General features: G+C 36.9%; 1 protein-coding gene across 1 annotated transcript; it reads left to right on the top strand.

Annotated features, from left to right (window-relative positions):
* The first annotated feature begins 886 nt into the window (after positions 1 to 886).
* efcc1 (EF-hand and coiled-coil domain containing 1) lies at positions 887 to 22,353 on the top strand. The gene is made up of 8 exons (XM_088916404.1): positions 887 to 1,770; positions 2,585 to 3,000; positions 16,934 to 17,082; positions 17,421 to 17,556; positions 17,891 to 18,056; positions 19,392 to 19,550; positions 19,698 to 19,767; positions 20,326 to 22,353. The coding sequence occupies exons 1-8, from the start codon at positions 1,084 to 1,086 to the stop codon at positions 20,457 to 20,459; spliced, it is 1,917 nt and encodes a 638-aa protein (XP_088772530.1). The 5' UTR covers positions 887 to 1,083; the 3' UTR covers positions 20,460 to 22,353.
* Positions 22,354 to 22,543: the final 190 nt, after the last annotated feature.

Genomic DNA, 22,543 nt, shown 5'->3' with positions numbered 1-22,543 from the left:
CGCTAAAAGTATTAATAATAAACATAAAAAATGCTATTATGTTATGTAGGTCGCCTTGGATAATGAAATAATAAAAGCAATAAAAAGCACCCCTTGGCTGTTCTGTACCAGCTACACATACTATTAAATAATAGTTCTCTGGATCAACAAAAATTAAAAGTGAGTGATGGATAGTGCAATTTTATAACGATATTCCAATTAGGAAAAGACTCAATTACTCAATTACTCAGACTGAGTAGTTAAGACTCAGACTCACTCAGTTACTCAATTGTAACGCGTGCTTCGTGTTAAAAATACAATAAAATGGAAACTGCAGTTGGAGGAGTGCAGCTGGGCCAAAAATAATCACCTGAATCATTTGTGCAAAGGCCTGCAGGTGCTTCGACTAAAACCGTCTATTATCGAGTCATAATAACTAAATGGTATTGTCGTACGTTGGCTTTCAGTGAAAGCTTCGATGTACACGGTTCAGTGTGGTCAGCGACAATAACAAGTATACATTGACTAACGGTACAGAATCTTAACACTTCTAAGCAAATTATGGATGGACAGGTAATACAGCGAGCAGTTTGATAAAATGTTGTTCAAAAGGAAAATTAAGAAAACTACGTCATACTTTCAGATTTCTTCGCCATTACAAACCATGCAAATATACTGTGAGATTGTGTGGATATGTTAATATTTATGTTTCAAGTCCATCACAGCCTTTAAGTAATGTGCACATAGACTTGGGCAACTACCATCCGCCTAGACCGAAGCACTCTTGCAGCCGTGCTGAATGACATCTTGAAATAATTAAAAGTGCGGAGGAGATTTAAACCCGGCCTCTCCTGGGACGTCAGCAAACACATGTTGAGTTTTATTTTGATCCGCTCTTTCTGGAGCAGTGGAGAAGTGCGTGCACGTACGAGGGGTGTGCAGAGCGCAGAAGCGCTTTTTGTAGAGGGTCTCTAGTCCAAAGTGGTGTGGTGAATAACAGTCCACAGAACATGGGAGGCTATAGCATCTCACTTCTTCAATCGACCGGGTTTGTTCTTTAATAGATGAACATTTATCAAATTTAACTTTCCCAAACTCACCAACATGGATAAACAAGATACTTGTGATCCCTACAGTCGGCCAGCCCGGAGAACCCAGTGGATTGTCAGTACTTTATCTTATCATTATGGATTAGACCGCGGGGTGGAAAACGAAATAATAGTTTTGGCCACCGGTTTGGATCAATATTTGCAAGAGATATTTCACCATCTGGACTGTCAAGGAGAAGGGAAGATCCCCGCTGAAGATTTTAAAATACTCTGTGAAGTTTTGGGTCTGGATAATGAAACAGATCAGGAGGAATGTGCCGGCATGCTGGAGAATATCCCCAAAGAGTTTTCCTTCAGGCAATTCCACGCTAAACTGTGTGGCTATTTCAGCACAAAAGCTGGGTGCCAGTACGAAAACGGGAGACTGCTTGTGGGGAAAGAAAGCGAGCATATCGAAACTCAGATACGGCTGAGAAGCCCTCTGAGGCGCAGAGAAAATACGCTGTCCGTCAGCAGTAAACGGAGAGGGAGTAGGGGGTCTTCTCCTTCTCCAGATCAACATGCAACAAACTGCAGACAGCTGGGCGCTTGCAGCCGGGAATGTTACGAGGAGATCGTGGCTCTGGAAGAGGCTGAAGATAGGATTGTAAAACTTGAAGATGAGAATGCCAGTCTGAGAGAGCTAGTGGAAGACATGCGAGCGGCGCTTCAGAGCAGCGATGCCCGTTCGTTGGCACTACAGGTGGGCATTGATGTGATCTTGATAAATGATCTTTTACTTTATTCATCTGCTCTCCTCGCACAGCAAAATGATTCTGCTTTGCACCTCATCATCCGTATAAAATGTTTTAAATTGTTTTCCATTGGCAAATAACGACGGGATGACATAAAATATGCACTTAAAAGGGTCTGATAATCTTCAATTTCAATTTAAACACTATAGGAGAAAAAGACTCATACAGTATGTGTATGCTAGTCTCCAGGTTCCTGTTTGGTGTCAATAATGTAAGATCTAACATAACGTTGTGTCAGTTTCATCAGCCCCTTGAGTATGCCTGTGAAGTAAACCAGCTGTGCAGAAAAAGACAACTCTGTTTTTCTCTAAATAATTAAACCGGATGGTTTATTAAAGTATTGAAGCTTATGTTTCACACCTTGATTTTGTGGAAAGGCAAATATGTCCTAGATTGTGAACATTTTGTATTTGGTGCACAGGGAATTGTGGTGTAGGTTTTGAACATTTTGAAGTGGTGGAATTTTGAACTAGTGGAACTGGAGGGATGTACAGTAGCTGTAAGTTTTGAGCATTTCTTTTTATAGAAGGCACTGCAGACATTGCCTGTGATTTTTAATGAGAGAGCTTTTAACATCGTGGCTTTTTATCTTAAAACTTCTCATATTGCTGTACAATGCTACAGGCAACAGACTAATAATATTACAGAAGCAGACAAACATGTCGATTTCTAACTGCGCTGCAGACTGCAGAGGGCCAAGTGGCATGAAAAAGCACTCTATAGAGTAGTTGTGGTTGATCCCAGGTTAATCGTTTGTCACAGGTAGGGTTGTGGAAGAGCCACTCGAAACACAAGGCTGAAGGGGGCTGCTTCATAGCCAACAGGAGGCTCTCATCCCAAAACAACAGCACCCAAAGCCACCTGAAGAACCTGCAGGGTTTCCTCCGAGAGATAGAGCTGATCCGCAGCGCCAGAGACAGCCAGGTAGAGGAGGCCATGAGGTACAACCAGGAGCTGGCGAAGGAGCTGAGGAGGTCTCAGGAGGCCCTGCTCACCTTGGAAGACTGCAACAGAACCCTGAAGCACGAGCAGGCGGAGATGAGGAAGAAGGTGGAAGATGCAAGGCAGGCAGTGCTCAGCAGCCTGGGAAAAGTCAAGGAGCTAGAAGCCAAAGCAAATCACATGCCTCTGCTCCAGAGACACATCCTGCAGCTGGAGTCCGAACTCATCTATTACAGGTAATTAGAACACTTTCTGTGCACACAGCCTTGATAGGTGGGCAAGAATAAAGGCTGCACAGTGCACGAGCTGGTTTCTGCTCATATTTTATTGCAGTGCTTGATTTAAATTTGGTATTTAAAGATGGCACTAGAAGGAAGTTATTTTCAATGCATTTCCAAGAAATAAATGCTTTCCCCTTATATTTAAAACAAAATCCAGTTACTAAAAGAATACACGTGTACAGGAGCTGTTACCATATGAGCTCCTGCCTTAACCTTATATTACATATTGAAACAAATCTTTCTAGCTTAAATTTTCCAACAATGATGCGGAGCATTGAGCACAGTGGGAATTTCTTATTGATTTTGGTCTGTACTTGATTTCTACAGGCTAAGGGAAGAATGCATGCTATTTCTGTTGCTTAATGTGTTGTTCTTTTTAATTTTCTCAGCGATGTTTTGTTTGGGTTAGCTTTGCAGACAGCGTGGGTGGTGGATTGGATACCAGTTTGGGTCTGTTTAATTGTGTACAATTTCTGTTCCAAGCTATTAATTTGTGAGTGAATTGGACCATCTTTCAGCACTAAATTGAACTTTTCTAATACAAGGCTGAGTGTTTAAAGTCTGTGTTTATCCCTCATTAATGTCTACATTACAATCTATAGGACTTTTTAGAAACTAAGTGGAATCTATAGTAGTTTGTCACATGCATTTAAATAGACAACATAAGATTCAGATTTCCTGTGTCCATTTAAAAGCCATGTGGAAGCTAAGACTGCACAGTGGTATTTTGGCAGTGTTGTCTACTGTATCCAGGAAGTTCTATCTTTGCACAAGATATAAAATTTATTTAGGAACATTAGATTGGTCATTTTTTCTTAGCCTAATTATTTTCCTTTAATTTTACATTTTAATGCATACATAAGGAAGTGAAAAGGAAGTTGTCTTTCACAAAAGGCGCTGATGTCTGAAAATCATTTTTTTCCAATTTAACTTAATATTGAAAGAAAATCTAATTAGACTTTTAAGACTGTGTTCATTTTCTACCATTAAATATATGATAGGAAAACCAGTCATCAAGCAACATCATTGTAATTGGCATTGACCTTAATATAACATCTGCTGGACTTTATTATTTGGATGCCAAGCTGTGGAAATCATGTTTATTTTCATAGAATTAACAACAACTTGAGCTCTGGCTTGGCTTGATCAGTAGAGTCATTGCCCGGAATGTTCTTCATTAATGAGCATGACGTGTTGTCCAAGGGACATGGAAATGTAAATGTGGCCAGTTTCGTAACAGGGATTAAATGAAGCTTCACTGTGTGTCTTTGAGTTCAAACACTATGGGCCTATTTCCTGACATTTTTACACTAGATAATTATTGTATCTCATAACAGTTCAAGGAAGCCCGCTCTCGTGCAAAAAGAAGTATGAATATCCTTCTATCCATAAAATACTTGAGGTTTTAAACTTCCTTAAATATATTCTTATTCACCTAGTCTTTCACTGAAGTACCAAGGTCTCCAGCCCTCACATTCTGTTTCCAAAGCCTGAAATACAGCCAGCAAACATATCCCAGCCTCGTTCCATTGATGTGCTCAGAGCAAAGTAAATCATTCACATGACAATGGTGCTGACACATTGTAAGAGCTCTCCATTCACCCCAGAAAACCCAGACCGAAACAGATTGAAAGTTCCCATCAATCTCCAAACAGTCCTCTTGCAGTTTCACCAGTCTCTGAATAATTGATACACTCCCTTATTATATCCTAGCAACCCATTTCTATGTGCCTACCCACCAGAAATCTGAATGAGGGTTAATTAAGATTTCACTATGGTTACTTTTTGTTTCGAACTCAGTTTTATTGTAAAAAGGAAGTCTTGTGCATACAGTATACATTGAACTATTAACCGGTTAAACATATACTGTATATAGAACTATCAAAATTTAAAACTTTGAGTTTGAAAAAAAATATTTAGAAAGATGTGGATTATACACATCAAAATAAAGAATATTATACATTTAGTGAAAGTCCTGTTATGTATTTTTTTCTTAGTCTTCTCGAGAGATGGTTTGCAAAATCGGTTTCAGAATCAGTTGATGCTTTTGCCTCATCCTGGGAAAAAATCCTGTATTCCCCATACCACATAGACTTGGCTTTGCTCTTGGTAACCATTCTGCTGCCATTAAGTTGATTTATAATATCTTTATAAAGAGTTCCACCGTCCAATAAATTGTCTCGCTGTCTAGATATTGTATATCCTGCTGTGTCCTGAAGTTCTGAGCCTGTTAAATCTTGCGCTCAGTGCGCTGTTTTTTCCTGACAGTTCTAAGCTTGAACAGCTGCACACTGTAATACTGTTTAGTTTTAATTTCTACCTAAGAGAATCTTGTGCATTTGGAATATATGTGTTCAGCAAAGACAAAGTCGAAAGAGTACCGCAAGAATTCAGCTGACTTTTTCACAAAGTTACTAAGCAAGATAGCATTTCCGTGTTATTTTAAAAATGTTGATGCTTTACTGTAACTTGTTGTTCAATACTTAGAATTGTACAATGGCAACTACGTGGGTTTTGCATTATCTTTTTATTCTTGATTGTGTAGTATCTCCCAAAAATTATCTGTTCTTATCAGTGTCAGGATAATAGCCATCCTTTTATTTAAAGAGGCATGGTTTTCAGTTTCCTAACTGAGTTTTTTTCACAGAGGAAAAAGCCAATGATCAGTTTTAAAGGCTACTTTAAGTATGTTTTTATTTAGGTCAAAATAACCAGAACGTCTTTGAAGTTCAATTAACACACATAAATGGGCACTGCACATTATACGCCAGTCAAGATAAAGTTTGTTTTGAGCCTCCAGTATTTCACAACTGCCTATTAACAACAGGTAATAGTAGAATACAACAATATAAACGAGACACCAGAGAATCCTTCAGGAATGTGAAAGTTTTGCAGCAGGTCTTGATGAGGATGGATGGCCCAAAGTCCCTTTAACTTTCAGACACATTCTTCCCACCTTCCTAATTTGGAAATATCCTGCCAGCTCACAGTGTGTTACTGTAAAGTTATGGCTACTTGAACAGCCTTTCCAAAAAGGCCATCTGCTAAGGCTTAGGAAAAATGCTAATACGCATTGTCTGTAACCAGATAATCTGCTCTAATAATTTCAAGGCTGTGTTAGACTCCAGAATAAGGAGATATATCTCTCTGAGAATACAGCAGGAGGAGCAGAATGCCCTGAAAGAATGGCCAAAGACTGCTGGAGGAAGTCCAGTGGACCAGCAGCTGTTTGGAGATAAATGAGAATAACCTTTGGGTGCCCACTGTTTGTGCCAGAAAATCTTCATAAGTAATGAGGTCATATCCCTCGAAGTAGCATTTGATCAGCTTGGACGCACGGCTGAAGTTCTTTAGTCTCAAGGTTTAAACAAAGTGTTTACATTCACCTGTTCTGACCTTTACCAAAAACAAATAGAAGCTAACAGATTTAGTCATTGTTCACTTTAGAAATGTTTGCAATTCTCAAACCTAATTCCTCAATATAAATATCTGAAAAATGTATAAATATCTCTCCCTCCTGCTCTTTATACAAATATACTGTCTACATGTGTTTAATAATTCAACATGTTTAATTCATCTGCTGCAGTTTATAATGCAGTCTGCTCTTCTTTGAGTCAATGCTTACTGAGTTTTTCTCTGGAGTCATTTATAGATCCGCTAAAAAAACCCATGAGCCACAGTCACCTCCTCAGACAACAGGAGGCCCTTCAAGAGCAGCCAGTTCTATTTCTCTGAAATCCCTTTACTGGTTATACTGGGAAAGAACCCCCAATGATGATGAGCCCCAGAACGGGTTGATTTAAATTAGTCAACCAACCCTATTGTGCATGCTCGTCAGAGGTGGAAACTAGCGCACTTGGTGAAAACCCATGGGAGCACAGGGAAAATGCAGACTCAGCACAGAAAGGCACTCCAGCCAGAAATCAAACCCAGGACCCTGTAGCTGTGAGGCACTAGTGTTAATTACCGTGCCCCTGCTTGAAACTAAAAAAAAATTGTAATCCAGGGGCGTCCAACCATGGTCCTGGAAAGCCATAATCCTGTGGGTATTATCGGCAGCTCTCAATGATCAAAGAGCTGAAAAGGCACGTTAGTATCTTCTTATTAAGCGACTGATTGCTCAAATTAAGTTATTCAAAGCACAGATGGAATGAAAACCAAAAGACACAGTGGCCTCCTTGGACCCCTGAACTAAGCAATATTTTTAAAATAAGGAGATTCGTAATGTGTTTTATGAAGGGATACTTATGTTCCATAACATATATAAAAAATAACGCATGTTAAAAAATGAGGCTGTATTTTATGTAAATAGGAGTTCTGTGTATCACTTTGTTTTGTCAAAACAGTGGATTGGAAGATTGGAATGAAGTGTAAATGTGAAAGATTTGTTCAGTACAGTTGAAGTCCTAAATCTGAAACAACCTTCCCCTCTAACGATGATTGTTAATATTCAGGATGACCTCTTTTCTGTGTTGGCTTTATTCCACAGTATTTTACGGTAATTTATACAAAAAAGGATGAAGTATTGTTCTCCTTTTCCCATGTCAGCTGAAATTGCAGCCCCCGCATTTATAAAGGCAGCAGCTGGACATGATTTTTTCTGATTTGTCAGAGAACCTTTAACTTTTATACAGTATGTCTGAACTGTTGTAGATAGAAATTAAAGAGTGTTTTCAAGAAAATGTATGAGCTTAATATACCTACAAATATCCAGCCACTTTCTATCACTACAGGTTGCACAATCTTTGTATTGAGAGGCCGAGTGCTAGTTCAAGGAGTGAAATACCAAGTACCTTTCATTAGGGAAGAAAATGTTAAGGGTTAATTTAACTGTATTTCTTTTCTTTAGATTAAATTCACCTGATACTATCAAATCTATATACAGTTTATCCAAGAGCTCCCATACACGTTTATCATTTGATATCCTTTCAAAGTGGTTTCATCATTTGCAACATACAATCAGTGAAAGAAAAAACATTTTAAACACAGTATCATTGCTAAAACACAGCATTTCATGCTAAAAAGAGCTGATGAGCAGCATGGCGGTTAGTGCTGCTGTTTCACAGCTCTGGGGTCCTGGGTTTCACTCCACACTTGGACACCTTCCGTGTGGAGCTTGCATGTTCCTACGTCTATGTTTTCCCTGCTTCAAAGAGCATGCTACAGATGAACTCTTGTCTCTAAATTGTGTGTGTATGCCAGTGTTCTGCAATGGACAGGTGTCCCTCCTACCCTGTGTTTCTGTGTTATTAGAGGATCACATACCCATTTGTACATTTATACAATTGTTATAGGGCCGCAGTTTTTACCAGCGCAGAATAACTTCAATGGTGTTCTTACTAATTCCAGGGAAATGTTGTGACATACTGTAAAACTGTGTTAGAAAAATCACAGACTGACACTTGGGTCACTTGTCACTTTGGGTCACTTGGTGACACTTGTATTAGCTTTCACTTCCATTAAAAGCTTGATTCCTCTTAGATGATGATTTCACAACTGAACCGATGATTGTTAGCGGCAATTTTATTTGTACCTATCACCTGCTTGCATTAGTTTCTTAATAATAAAAATACATATTAATCTTGCAGTGTAGGGCACATCTCCCATCCAACTATAAGAGCTCTGCTTTAATACAAAGGATTTCTTAGTTGCTGCATACAAAGACTAAAATGATAAGAGAAACTGCAACTGAGGCAAGCGGGAGCCTCTTTTCAGGGCATCACTGGGATGTGTGTGAGAGGCGGTTGATGGGGGCCTGGGAGAAAGAATGAACAGTTTGGTTCATTACCGTGAAGAAAGGAGAGGCCAGCGAAGTGTCACCTTCTTTTATCCTTTACTCTCGTGGGCTTTTCCTGACCCAGAGAAAGTAAGGCTTTAAATCAAACAGTCAGTAGGACCAATGAAAAAAACATAATAATATGGAACAGGAAACAATGGAGGCCGTTGGGAGAGAGGTACAAAAAGAAGGGAGAAAGAACTACCATCTGGAAGAAGGCGCAAACACTCAGCTGTGTGTTCAATGGCCCCCTGACCAAAAAAAAGTGCATTTTTCATTTCTCAAGTCTCACAAGAGAGGAGGACCTTTCCCTTTCCTTTATTCTTTCTGTGTAAAGCACACAACAGCCACAGTGTTCCTAAACTGCATTGTGAAAGGGGAAAAAGTAAGCCCTAGTAGACCATTTTGAAGTAGATATGGAGAACAACCTGTATCTTAATGTTGTTTTAAGTAAAAAAACACACAATGTATCTACCAGCTACACAGTCTTCTTTTCCCTTTTTTGTTAATTTAGTGCCCCGCCTTTATGATGAAAACGTCCTATAACATCTGGTACACTGCTTTTGACAAGTGATACTCCGTTTCTTGTCAATAGTTTTGTTGGTTCCTGTGATAAGTTTGCAATGTGAGCACCTTAATTAAGATGGGAATAAATAATAATAAAGTGAAGGTCCCTTAGCTTATAAAGAGTAGGGCTTAAAACGACATTCGTTTGGGTTTTTTCATACACTCTGTCTGATTAAATCTAAAGGTATTCTGTATTATATCTGCAGGGTGGAGACTACTTTGGATGGGGATTGTACATCACCTTGAATTGTCCTTCAGTATTTTAAACAATATATATAATGTTGTCTATGCATTACAAATAGGTAAACTAAAATGATTAATGCTTAAAGTAAATTCTTCTTCTATAAAATTATTGGATTGCAATATATATTACTCATGAATCAACATACATTTTTCATTGTTTAAGATCTGCAATTTATTCTCTATGATGCTTCAAAACATCTGAAAAATACGTCTTTATATAATCGAATAAAAATACTCAGTAGTAGTTTTGGGAGATGTAGAAAATAATGCTATACATTATGTTCAGTGTTTTTTGAAAATTCCACACACTTTTCCTGTTTCACTAAAAAGAACTTGAAATTGGCTCAGATTGGTTACATTTTTAATATCTAATGCGACATTGGAATATTACCAATTCATCTCCATGTGTGTCTTAATTTTAATAATTAATTTACGTATAGTATTTCTCTGTCTATCTAGGTGTTTGATTGTGACATCTTCACCAAATAAATAATGAAGAAGCTTACCATGAGGGATAATGCACTTTAAAGTTTGCCTGAACTTTATGGATTCTTATTTTGCAGTGTTGTTCTTGTATGGGTTTCAAAACCAAGAGCCAAACCCCCTTATTTTTTGTCATCTTGGAAAATTTTCCTCCCCCAGCCCTTCCTCCAGCTTGAAGAAATTTCAGCTGTGCAGACATCAGCACTCTTATATAACTGCATACATTTTTGAGGGCCTTTAAAAAAAAACTATTAAAATCCTCTTGTCCCATGTCTAATAAGATGTTTTTCCTAATATGGCTGATGCAATCATGTATACTAAAATCTCCTTTTTTTACACCAGTTCTGGATGTTTCTGTCTCACAAATGTCTTCAAGCATGTACTGTATGTCACATTCTTCCTTTGAAAACATTTATGTGCAAGGCCTTCTAACACAACTAATCCATAAAACGTGAGTGGGACCGATTAATAACTGTCTGCATTTCTCCTGGTTCTAGTTCCATAAGGCAGAAGTAAACAAAATCTACTTTAAGGCCAAGCTTCATAAGATATATATCTGTTGGCATGTTTTTTGATGAAGCGCCTTTGTGAAATGAGGAGTGAAGGTGAATGGGCACAACTGTAGGTCTGTACTTATACTCAGAGAAATACTCTTTTGCTCTGCAAACCCAGTTCTTACAATGTCTCCAAGATGAGACAGAGAGGTGACAAAAACTAAAAATGTGCCACTCTTTACACTTTTTAACATATCTGTTATAATATCATATTGCCAGAAGTGTAGTCATCCACCAAATATTTTGACATTAAAAAATATCAACTAATATTCGGATACTAGTCAAGATTAAGGCTGGAGCAGCTCAACACTATTACCTTTTCAGGTATTGTAGAACACATCTATAAATATGAGCTGTTTTCAGTTATAGCATTGCTGATTAACTCTTTTGGCTAGTTTTCAGTATAGCATTTCCTGATGCATGTTAAAAAAATGTATGTAAAAAAAAATCATATTACAAGATAAATATATTTAATAACCAAGTAAAATTAATCCGAATCGCCCTTCACAGAGGTACTGCACACTGTGAGCACTTCTCCATTGATGTTAATTAAGAGGGCTTTGTTCATAGAGTAGTTTATGCCAAATACTTTCTGATTTTTATATATTTTCTAAATATATCTGATGAGAACTTTTTTATCAATTGAAAACTCACTGATATGAATTTAGTCTCTTAGATGTTAAGTCTTGGTGTGTTACGTCTTCTTAAATTTACTCCATTCCAGGAATAATCCACATTGTCATCATTAAAGGAGGGAAAGGAAAATTGGTCTTTAAGTACACGGCAGGCACCATCTTCTACCTGCACGTGTCGCGATTTGCATAGTTGTTAATGTGTTCTTTCATTTTAAGGGTCACTTCAGCAAATTCTATAGGTACTGTACAATTGATTCTGCTTTAGAGCTAAAATGTGGAAGTGTCCTAAAATCCTACAGGACGCTTTCTGGTGAGCTCAGATTAGTAAGAGCTGCTATGAGCCCTCTCTGTAATAAACAAAGGAAATGGCCTTGGTCCTCACTATAACCACAAACAGCTGGGATTACTATTGCCTAAAAGCAGCAGGCTTTTCTTATGTAAATATGTCCCTGATATTGAGTCCTTTTATAAATATTTCAATCTTGCTTTATACTCTGTTTACAGACTCATGAAGCTACCTAACAGTGTATTGTATCTGGCTGTACAAATTGATGAAGTTTTGAAAGATTAAGGAGGTTAAGGTAAATTGTTAAATAAATGTTCCAGTACTGTTTTTAGATGTATTTATTACTCCTCCAGATGTTGGTAATTCATATTTTATTTATTAATTTCTGTTGATGCTCCCACTTGCTTCTGTGCTCTAACACATAAAAGGCACCTCCTTGTTCTGAACTCCTTGTTCAGTATAGATATCCAGAGAAGACTGCAGTGTCATTATTCTGGGGTTGAAGGTAGTATTTCTTTCACAAATTGCCTATAATGTAGCTCCACTGAATTTACTGATAGCAGTTACAGAACTGGAAGTTTTAGATTTTACCTTTTTTTTTGTAGATCATATAGATGGAATTAGATTGCATTTTAATCCAACTGCATGCACAAATAGTAAATTGTTAGCACTATGTGTTCAGTGATGAAACAAACATGCGATTGAAGAAGAAGTGTCCTTTTTTATTTGCGATCCGATATGCCTCTCTCAATGAGAAAGTTTATAGCTTTATAAAAAAATAAGGTGTTCCTGTGATTGATATTCCCAGACTACAGAGTTGGAAATTCCTCTAAATGTGGACTGCAGCAGGTATTTAATATGTTTCTTCCATCCACATTTAGCATCTGTTTCTGATTTAATTCAAGCCTCAAGTCTCCAGGAAAAAAATGGAGATGGAAGAATCAGCTGGGAAAAGAACAAAATTCTTAGGCTAGAATGTTTTACATGGCCCACAGACAAATTATCATTTGAATTACCGGATCTTAATGTCTTTAAGACATTATGATTAACATCTAACATTATGAAATTTTGCTTCCTTGTTTTTGAAGTTTTATAGTAGTTATCTACATAAATACCAGGGCTCCAAAAAGTTCAAAATGGTACGTGTTCCAAACATTACATCTACATAATTGGATATGGCTTATTTCTGTGGCTTGTTTTTTTTTATAGACTCAAACTATAAAACTGAATGTCTATTTGGTTTTGAATAAGCAACGGGCAGGATATTTGTTTAATTATGTCTATAATTAACAGTTCAGTAGTTTGAGACTAAAGATATTGTTCTTGTCCAGTGTGCTGGCCAACAACTTCATCACATTTAAATTGAATTCCAACCACCCTATCTGATCCTTTAACTGTTGTAGGTATTTTATGTATCCATCTTTACAGATAAGGCTGTTATTGTGAAGTCCTGTCCACATGTGTGGTCTTTTGACCTTACTGTTACCTTTTAATGTGAGGGGAATATATAGAGTAGTGTTTAAAGTTTGTGACAGCTATTTGTTAAAATCAGTGGTACCTCATTTGTTTGGTAAAAACACATGGTGTGCATGAAATAGCCGATCAAATGGAAGACAAGCTTAAGCTACATATTCAGCTAAATGCCATCTTTACTTGAAAGATGCTGTGACAATGTAACATAGATACTGAAAATATACTGTTAGATTTCAATGCTAAAACTCCCATTAGTTTTTCAAGATTCCCTCAGAAAAGCCAGGATAGCCTTTAATGTTTACTCTGCATCCCTATATTCAAAGCACCCAGCAGGATGAAATTCATCTGTTCACTATCTCGATTAATCAGTATTTTCAGATTAGTTTTCATCCTTGAGTCAAACACCACTCCTTATAAATACAGATCTTCATTAGAAAGTATAATCTATCATTTTCAATGACTTCCTGCAATCACAGTAAAACACTGAATCACATAAGGTAAGGTAAAAAAGTCCCCATCTCAAGTAAGAAATCAAAGAAAATAAAATTAGTAATAATGGAGAAGTTAACTAATCCCAGATGGGACCAGCTCTGTGTTTATGGTTGACTCTATCCTGAAGCTCAGGGTTCTCAACCTAAAATGAATTTAATCACTGAGCTAGAATTACAGAAGGCTACAGAGAAGGACATTTTGTTCTAGTAGAGACTGAAATCTATGGCATTCAGTTCACTTACAGTAGTTGTATGATTAGTCTACAGACAAGGAAAATGATGCACATTTTGGAGACATATTTACAGTCGAATGCACTTACTGTTTACAAAATCTGTAACAGAACATTTCTACTTTTTGAAAAAGAACCCATTATATGCCGCTAATAAAAGTTAATAGTGTGTGCCTATTAGGTAATAGTGTGGAGTAGTGAATATATGGGTTCTAAATTTGTAACTTTTCAAAGTGAAAATGTATTTCACTCATATTGCTGTAATTAAATACCAACCTGGCTGTATAAATTGCTACAGATGTGTGTCCCTTTGAATAAAAGAGTCAAAAACATAAACTGATGATTTTATATGCCTTTAGGTGTTACACATAAAATTCTATCCTCAAGAATCCTCTCAACAGCGTGACATCAGTGTGACAGTGTGTGCCAACTGAATTTTCCTTTAATTTGCAGTGCTGCTTGATTTAACATAATTAATAAATTGATAAGACATACAGTTTTAGATGTGCAATAAACAGAGTATGGTCAGTTACCCTTATACAATTGGGTAAAGAAATAAGCATCTGAGCAAAAGATTTTCCTCGCTTGGAACTTTATAGATTTAATTCCTTTAACTGTTTTTAAGGATTAAGTTTATTAGCATTTTTTTACTACTGGCAGTATATTTGAGACATTATACCATGAATTCAAGTGACACTGGGTCTCTTATGTACTGTACCTACAATCACTAAATCTTGGCCATTATTAGTTCAGTGTTACTGAGTCACACAGGCATATTTATCATTTAATCTGTATATTCATATGCTTACTGTACAGCTTGTATAAAGAAACACTTAGAAATTTCTTGATTCATTACTTTCCCCAGACTTCATTTCAGTGTTTTAATTTCTTAATAAGACTGAAATATGATTTTAATCATATAATACATCTGATATTGTATGCATTCTAATGTGAGACACCACTGGAGGAATGTATTTTCAGGCTTCATAGAGATGGTACTGTTTCTTTTAGTAGTTTCTGTTTCCAAGGGCTAAAAGCTTTCAGCATTTTCTCATTTGTCTTGTCTGACAAAAAGAGAGCTTTATATATCCATTGCTAACATAAACTTTATTCCTTGTGCTTTACCAAACGTTCTCCATCAATGAGTAGAGCATCAATTAAAATTCAATTAGTCATGGGTACTACTTTGAGACCAATCACATGAAAAGCCCAATGACCTTATTTTTTTACACCCTGAGCAGTTCATTTTCTAGAAACACAAAAGCTGAAGATGAATGTGAGGTGCCTGGGTGTCTCCATGGAAACTTGCCTGAGTCTGTGTTTGTGTGTCACTGACATCTTCCCAGACAGCTGTGGGGATTCATCTGCCTTCTGAACCTTTGAGAAAAGTACAGCTCAGTTTCAGATCTCAGCTGAATTTGATTGATCTGTTTTATAATGGGCCCCGATTAAATACTCAATTTCTGAATTAATTATTTAGGATAGTTTACTTATTGCATTTTACAGACTATGCAATTCTACAGCCCCTTACTTTCTTAAATTGAGAAAATAGTCACTTTTCATGTATCTAATAACCCCCAAGCGTTATAATCTATACATATTCATACACAGTATTAATATTTTTAATTTTCTTGCCTCTCTGTTTTAAATTAAATCTATTAACTTGCACAATGTATATTTTGTATATTTTATCCTGAGTTATAAACACAGTTAAAATATTCATTTTGGAAATACATACTCTCCAAACCACACTTTCATGTCTTGATTATTATGTTAAATAAGTCACTTTCCAGTTTTTTTTTATTAATACCACAACATATCCTCTGTCCTAGATGTTTAAACAGTGGTTTTATAGCTGGAGTATAGTTATTTGTAGGACCCCTGGAAAACTGTTGTGTTTTTTCCTGACAAGGTAATATCAGCTGGAAACAGTTTAACAGTTTCTTTCAATGCCCTTAACACCAAAATCTTAAGAAAGAAAAACTAAGCACAACAACTCTAAAAACAAGAGATACAAAAGGAAATGTATTTCCTGGGTCTGGGTGGGTAGTTTGGAGGAACTTGCCCTGGAAACAAGACTTTGTGACTGTTTAGATTAGAGTAATTGATCTTGCAGCCTCCCGAATCCACTCCATTGCTGTACTCTGATGTAACATGCCTCCTTTATTACTGTAGCGATCCTTCTAATTATCACTTAAATAATCAAGGAGCTGATTGTAGCACAGTTGCGTAACAGAGCTGATTGGAGTGTGCTGATTCTCTCTCTCACCTAAAAATAATATTGTAATAAATTTAATCCTTTAAGTGATTGTTCAGCCCTAGACTTCAGTGCCAACATGTAATATTTTCTGTTGGGTGTATTATTTTGGCCCAAACTGTACATTTAACAAATGAAGTCAGTTAAGTGGAAAATTTGTACTATGAATGGATTTACCAACTGTTAATGGGTTTGGCTTTCCATTGTCTTCACATGATTACTGTTACACTTGGCGCAACAAATTCTCAAAGATCTCAGAAAACTGACAAGCGCCACACCAGCAGTAGTAACGCCAGTAAGTCACTAAGTTTTTTTTCTTTCTGTGAAGCCTGTATTGAATTATCTATGCTTAATTCTCTTCAGAAAGGAAATGTAAAAAAAATCAGGAAAGAACTGCTACCAATTATGGTACTATAAAGAGAGATATACACGCATACTACAACAGCTTCATTACTGCGATATGCTCACATTTCTCTCAGGTTGTGTGTGGGGCTTTTGAATGGAATGTACTTTATGTTAAAATTATTTTAATATATCTCCTTTAGAAATCATGAGCTAAATGAGCTCATGGGTTCTTTGTGACACATTTGTTGTGCATTAATTATTTTAGTATTCAAGTAATGCTGAATAAAATTTAGGAATAATTCACACAGACTTTTGCTATAGCATTTTTTTGTGCACAGAAGAATGCAAGCTGATGTTAAAAAATGAAAAATTAAATTTTAGCTATATTTCATTTGAATATTTATGTTTTTTTAAATGAAAAGGAACAAAAAAAGTATTTCCAACTTTCCAGTTTTTTATTTTACTTTGTGAAGGTGGACAGGAAAGTGTGAAAAAAGATTTAGAGTTCAAACTTCTGACCACATCCTCCATAATGTTTTCCTTTTCAGGTCAGAGGTATCAAAGCTTCAGATCCTGCCTAGCAGCCCCCAGGAGCAGAGGCACAGCGCTGCCGCCCTGCAGGCCAGTACGTGCTACATCAACACACAGTCAGACCGCAGGTCTCCTACTGGCCACGCAGAGCCGCCACCTGATAACAGTAAGTCAGGCGCTCACTTTACTAATACACAGATTCCAGCAAAAACAGGTACAACAGATGCCTGACTAGTTAGGTTACAGATATGTGGCTATCTTTCTTACACCTGGAACATGGAGAGGTGAAATTTTAATCTCTCATTTCAAAAGTGAAAGAAAAGCATGTAAAAAAAAGGACATACCAGCTAAGAGGTTGTGAAGCATTCAGGCAGGTTGTGTTGGTTAAATCATTCTTAGTGTTTCTGATGGCGCTTGAGTGTTGGAGGACATCATTCTCACCTGCAGTCTCTGAAAGGTAACCAGTGGCAATGTGATAATACTTGCGGTGTGTGTTGTGTCCAGCGGAGGAACAGCTGTTTCGGTCAGTTGAGGGCCAGGCAGCCTCAGATGAGGAGGAAGAAAAGTGGACGGGGGAGCAGCAGAGCCAGGTGGATGAGGTGAAGAGGATTCTCACCAGACTGTCCTGCTGTGGGGACAGGTACAGCAGATCTGTCATCCTGTAACACTATACTCCACTCCAGTGGCACAAACACAAAGCAAGGACTTTTTCAGGCACTTGGCGTCTGATATGACTTGAAAGGGATCATTCAGAGAATTTTCCACATTCCTTTTTGTATTTATTATGTTAACAGTCCAAGTGCACCTTGGATTCATTTACTTTTATACTATGAAGTGGTAAGCAATCAAATACAGAGATAGTAACAACATGTTTATAAACCACTGAGAACAGATTATAAAAAATAACACTTGTCAAAAAAAAAAGAACTGATAAGCTTTCTTAATGTTTTACTGAATATTTCCCTGACTCACAGGTGTGATGACAAAACCGTGAAGAAACTGCTGTCGCATTTCGGCGGTTCAAAGAATGAGGAAAGCAGGAGTGCGGTGGTGGAGCTTTTGGAAAAAGTCACCAAACTGACAAAACAGTTGGAGTTAAAGGAGAGTCAGGCCAAGAAAATGGAGATGGATATGGAGCAGGTATTGTACAGTTAGAAACATAATACATAGATATCTGAGTACGGAGAGAATGTCCAACCTATTACTCTTTAGAATTAGGAGTGACCTGTTGGTTTAAGAACCGCAAGAAGAAATATCTTCAAAAATAATATATCACTGTCCAAATTCTGGGCCAAGCTCTTGAATTCATATTCAATTTAATATTAAATAACTTAATTGAAGATAATTTGAAGTATCCTGCACAAAATCCATCATATTTTGCATCCGTCTTCTTAAAATTAAAACTTGAAGAATTACTATTGAACCTTTAGAAGTTGTACACAATGATGATGTGTTACATAATCTTGTATAGTTGCAGTCTACAAATGGAAGTTTAAAAACTCTGAAAGGTGTTGTGATAGTCATCCCAGAGGAATTACATCAGGATCAAGAGTAAAGCACGGTTCTGAGGACAAAGAAATCGACAGGGTGCACATTGAACTGAAAACAGGAGGTCGTTTTTCACAGAGGGAGTTGTGGGAGGATCTAAAAGATCTAGCTACTAGCCATTAAATAAGGAATATGTGATGAATACCACTACACCTTTGTAACAGCTCACCAACTCTGTATGGATAATTGAAACTGGACAGTAATAATTACACATTTATTTGTAGTTTGCATGCATGTATGACCAATTCTTGTGACTAAGCCTTTTCTAAATTAGCTAAAATCCTTTGTGAACTTTTTTGGAGCTGTAATCAAAGGTCTTCAAAGTAAAACCTCTCTTCATTGTGCACTCCTCCTCAACAATTACTTCAACATTTGTTGTTGGTATAGGCCTGCCCAGCTGGCAGAAAATTGCACAGACCTACCCTTTTTATGCAGCTAGTTCAAAATGTGATGAACGCAGGAAATCTCACTCCTATAAACAATATTCCTTACATTGAAAAAATGACACCGTGTCAATAAGCCATTGGCTAGTATATTACTTTGACAAGACATGTCTCTATAATAATAACAACAACTACAACACCTGTGTAGTTATGACTGTCCACTTTCATTACCTTTCACTGTGATACAAGTCTACTGCACAGAATAGAAAAAGTGCTGTACACAGAAGCATGGGACGACCCTGTTTTCTACATGTGATGATGGCGTTACAAAATATTTAAACCCTTAAAAATCCTCAGGATCCAATGTCACTGAAGGTTCGTGTTGTGAAATTTCTGTTTGTTAGCTTTAGAGCTGGAAAAAGCCTTGGTTCTGAAAAGTTACCCCCTCTCATGTTGAATGAAGAACAGTTCATTTGGGCCTACTTCCTTAGCCTGCGTGTCCCTCACATTCCGCCATTGTGCTGCCTCCATGTATCTGGCACAGATGAAGGAGTCCCTGGTGATGGAGTTGCAGCAGAAAGCTGAGGAGACGGAGCTGCTTCAGATGGAACTGCAGATGCTCGAGACGGAAAGAGTCCGCCTGTCGCTGGTCGAGGAGAAGCTCATGGATGTGTTGCAGCTCCTGCAGCAGCTCCGAGACCTGGTTAGATCTTAATCGCAGCCTGTCTAACAGACAGACAGTCTTGCTTGTGTATGAAACCATGCTGATTTACAAAGGAGACATTTATGTGTTATATATTGCCTAGACCCGTTTTTAAATGTGTGAATAATGAGCACTTTCTTCTTTCAGAATGTGTCGAGGAGATCTTTGGGGAAGATCTTGCTGAGCACCTTGGAATCATGCAGTGACCCCCAACATGGTAAGAAATTCTCTCGCCTTTCTGTAACCCTTTTGATGGAGTTCAAAGCAGTAAGTGCACGTAATTGAAAAATGTGTTATTGCACAGCAAAAGGAGGATGGCTGGTGTTTGAAGACTAATACAGACCTCTTCATCTCTTTGGTTTCAACATACTTATTGTCTTAATTGATCTTGAGACACTGATGATCTTTCTTTTGCTATGCACTAGTAAATTAATAAAGTCTGGGAAAAAAATTCAGAATATGTGGCTAGTTTTTGAAATTTTCACCTCTAAAAATCAGGCAGTTATGTGCAGTCACTTTCTTTACAAGTAAAGACCAAACATTAAGGGGATGGCAGTCTAGTCTATGTTTTGAGATCTAGCTATATTTTTGACAGAAATCATTGCTAGGGGCTGTAAATGCATCACATTCCAAAAGAGGTGAGTGCATGCATGTCTGTGTTTGTGGCTGTTTGTGTCTTAGCGTACTACAACACTAGTAATAATCAATTTCCAAATGAATGGCTTAAAAGATATTACCCTGAAATCAAGTGTTCTGTCTTTTGGTTTTAACGCAGGCAAAGCCCACATTTTGGAGGTTCTTAATGCTCTGTATCATGAATTAGCAGCCTGTGAGCTGCTGTCCAGCACACCTCTAGAGGGAACATCAAGTCACACTTCTCGAACAAACCCTCTCCTCATCTCATGCTGACTTGGAGCGCCATCTGGTGGTAGACTGCTCCCCCTCCCTGCAGCACTTTCCAAATTCGGTGAATGCCTTCAACCAACAGAACATCTTTGCAAAAAGCTAAAAAAAATGCTGAGGCCTGAACTGTAACTTGAAATGGCTAAAGAAGCAATAAGCACCTTCTAACGTTTTCAGGAATTTAAATCCAGCGTAAGCTATGGTGGATCGGGACTGTTATGTTGCTTCGCAGTAAATTATGAGATACTGTACGTCTTGCCTCATTTTTCTTGCTTTTCATATGAACATTTGTAATGATATTGACGGGAAAAATGTTGCTGTAATCCAGCTGGTGTCAAAGTGTTTTACATTCCACCTCCTGACACCTAGGGGCAATTTTTAGATTGTTTATATAGTACTTCTCCCCTTATCATGGAATATTATGTAATCCATTATTTCTTTTCTGTGGTAAGAATTACAGATTGGATATGTTTAGAAATCCCTTTTCATGAAGCTATAACGCCCATGCTGTGAACTTACAGTTACATATTTGTAATTACTATCACATATCTCCACTCTACGTATTTCAGTTTTTAGTGCCAGAGGAATAAATTCAAGTGATATTTTTAATCACATTCTGTAAATACGTTTGTATGCACCTTACCCAACTCAAGACATTTAATTCCCTGTCAACACCTTGTGTTTCAGATGTCTCTGCAAAAAAAATAAAAATAGAATAGTTTTTGTAATAAAGTAATATTAAATGTTTTTGGTTAGATATATTTGCAGTATAAACACATATAAAATCTCAATAAGCTGCCACAACATACACAAAATGCAATAGGTTGTTACTAAATATAACCTTAATACTTTTTAAATAGATAAAAATAGATATTTCTTTCTTAAAGGTTTTCTTTAGAGCTGAAGGCTGATATTAAAGACATGTTAGTACTTGTACTTAATAGAACTTAAGATTTCTTGCAATGGCTAAAGTGTTGATTGAACCAAAAAGTATCCCAATACTGTACAAACTATCCCTAAAGTTCAACTTGAGGCTGAGAGATCACAACTTTAAATAAAGTATTTTATGGTGCTATGTAAACAAATTTATTTTTTAGTTTTTACATATTTTCTGTATTATAATAATTCATTTTTCCAAAGGCAGTTACTTAAAAAACAATTATTTAAAAATACAAATCCTTGTAGAAATGAGATATTCATTATAGAGTTTTTAAAGTCCAGATGTTTTTCAATCACACATTATCAACTGAAGGTACTCTACCATTATGCAGACTTTTCTTGTAAATGAAAGTTTATTAGTCTAAATACTCTCCTAAATACGATTTTGAAGAGCTCTCATGAGTCAAAAAGTCTGCACTCACTTTTGAGAGGGCTTAACTTTTAGACTAAAAAAAATATATACAAGTTCATGAAATAGTACATTTAAATATTAATAAGAATTTAAATAACAAAATGGTGTTCCATTTCCAATCATTTCCAACACCAATATCAAGTTACACGTGACTTTGTAAAACTGTGCAATAGTCCCTCTTTGGCCAGTTTTGGTTTTGTTTCTGTCATGTCTATGCATTTCCAGTTATTTTCTTCTTCCCTCACACTAATCAAAGTTTGCAGTTGGTATCCCATTGTAACATCAGTAAAAAATACATATTGTGCATTATACCTTAAAGTAATTTCAAAGAAAAAGAACTTTGATACAACTTAATGAGTGCAGCAAATTACCTCCATTTAGAATATAATTTGCATCAATAATGTACTACAAAAATTATGGGTCACAATTTCTGTTTTGTTTATGATCATGTGTACTTGTTACCCAACTAAAGAATGACTAAACCACTGTATAGGTTATGACATATGCAATTCTAAGTGCACAAAAAATAAAAGAATTGAAGCTTTTGAATTAGTGTGGAGGCTCGTTTCTTTAATACAATCAAAAATTATTTTGACTGGTCTCTGTGTACGGTGTTGATCGGAAAGTTTAACGCTGGACTGTTCAGTCCTGGTGAGTAAATAAGAAAAAAGAACTGTTACATTTTTCTTTTGTGCTGCTTTATACTACTTGAAAACAGTATAACTTGCAAAACAATGGA

Source organism: Atractosteus spatula, chromosome 5 (genome assembly GCF_055471065.1).
Source record: "Atractosteus spatula isolate fAtrSpa1 chromosome 5, fAtrSpa1.hap1, whole genome shotgun sequence".
NCBI classification, from domain to species: Eukaryota; Metazoa; Chordata; class Actinopteri; order Semionotiformes; family Lepisosteidae; genus Atractosteus; species Atractosteus spatula.
This window is presented reverse-complemented; position numbering and strand designations above follow the sequence as displayed.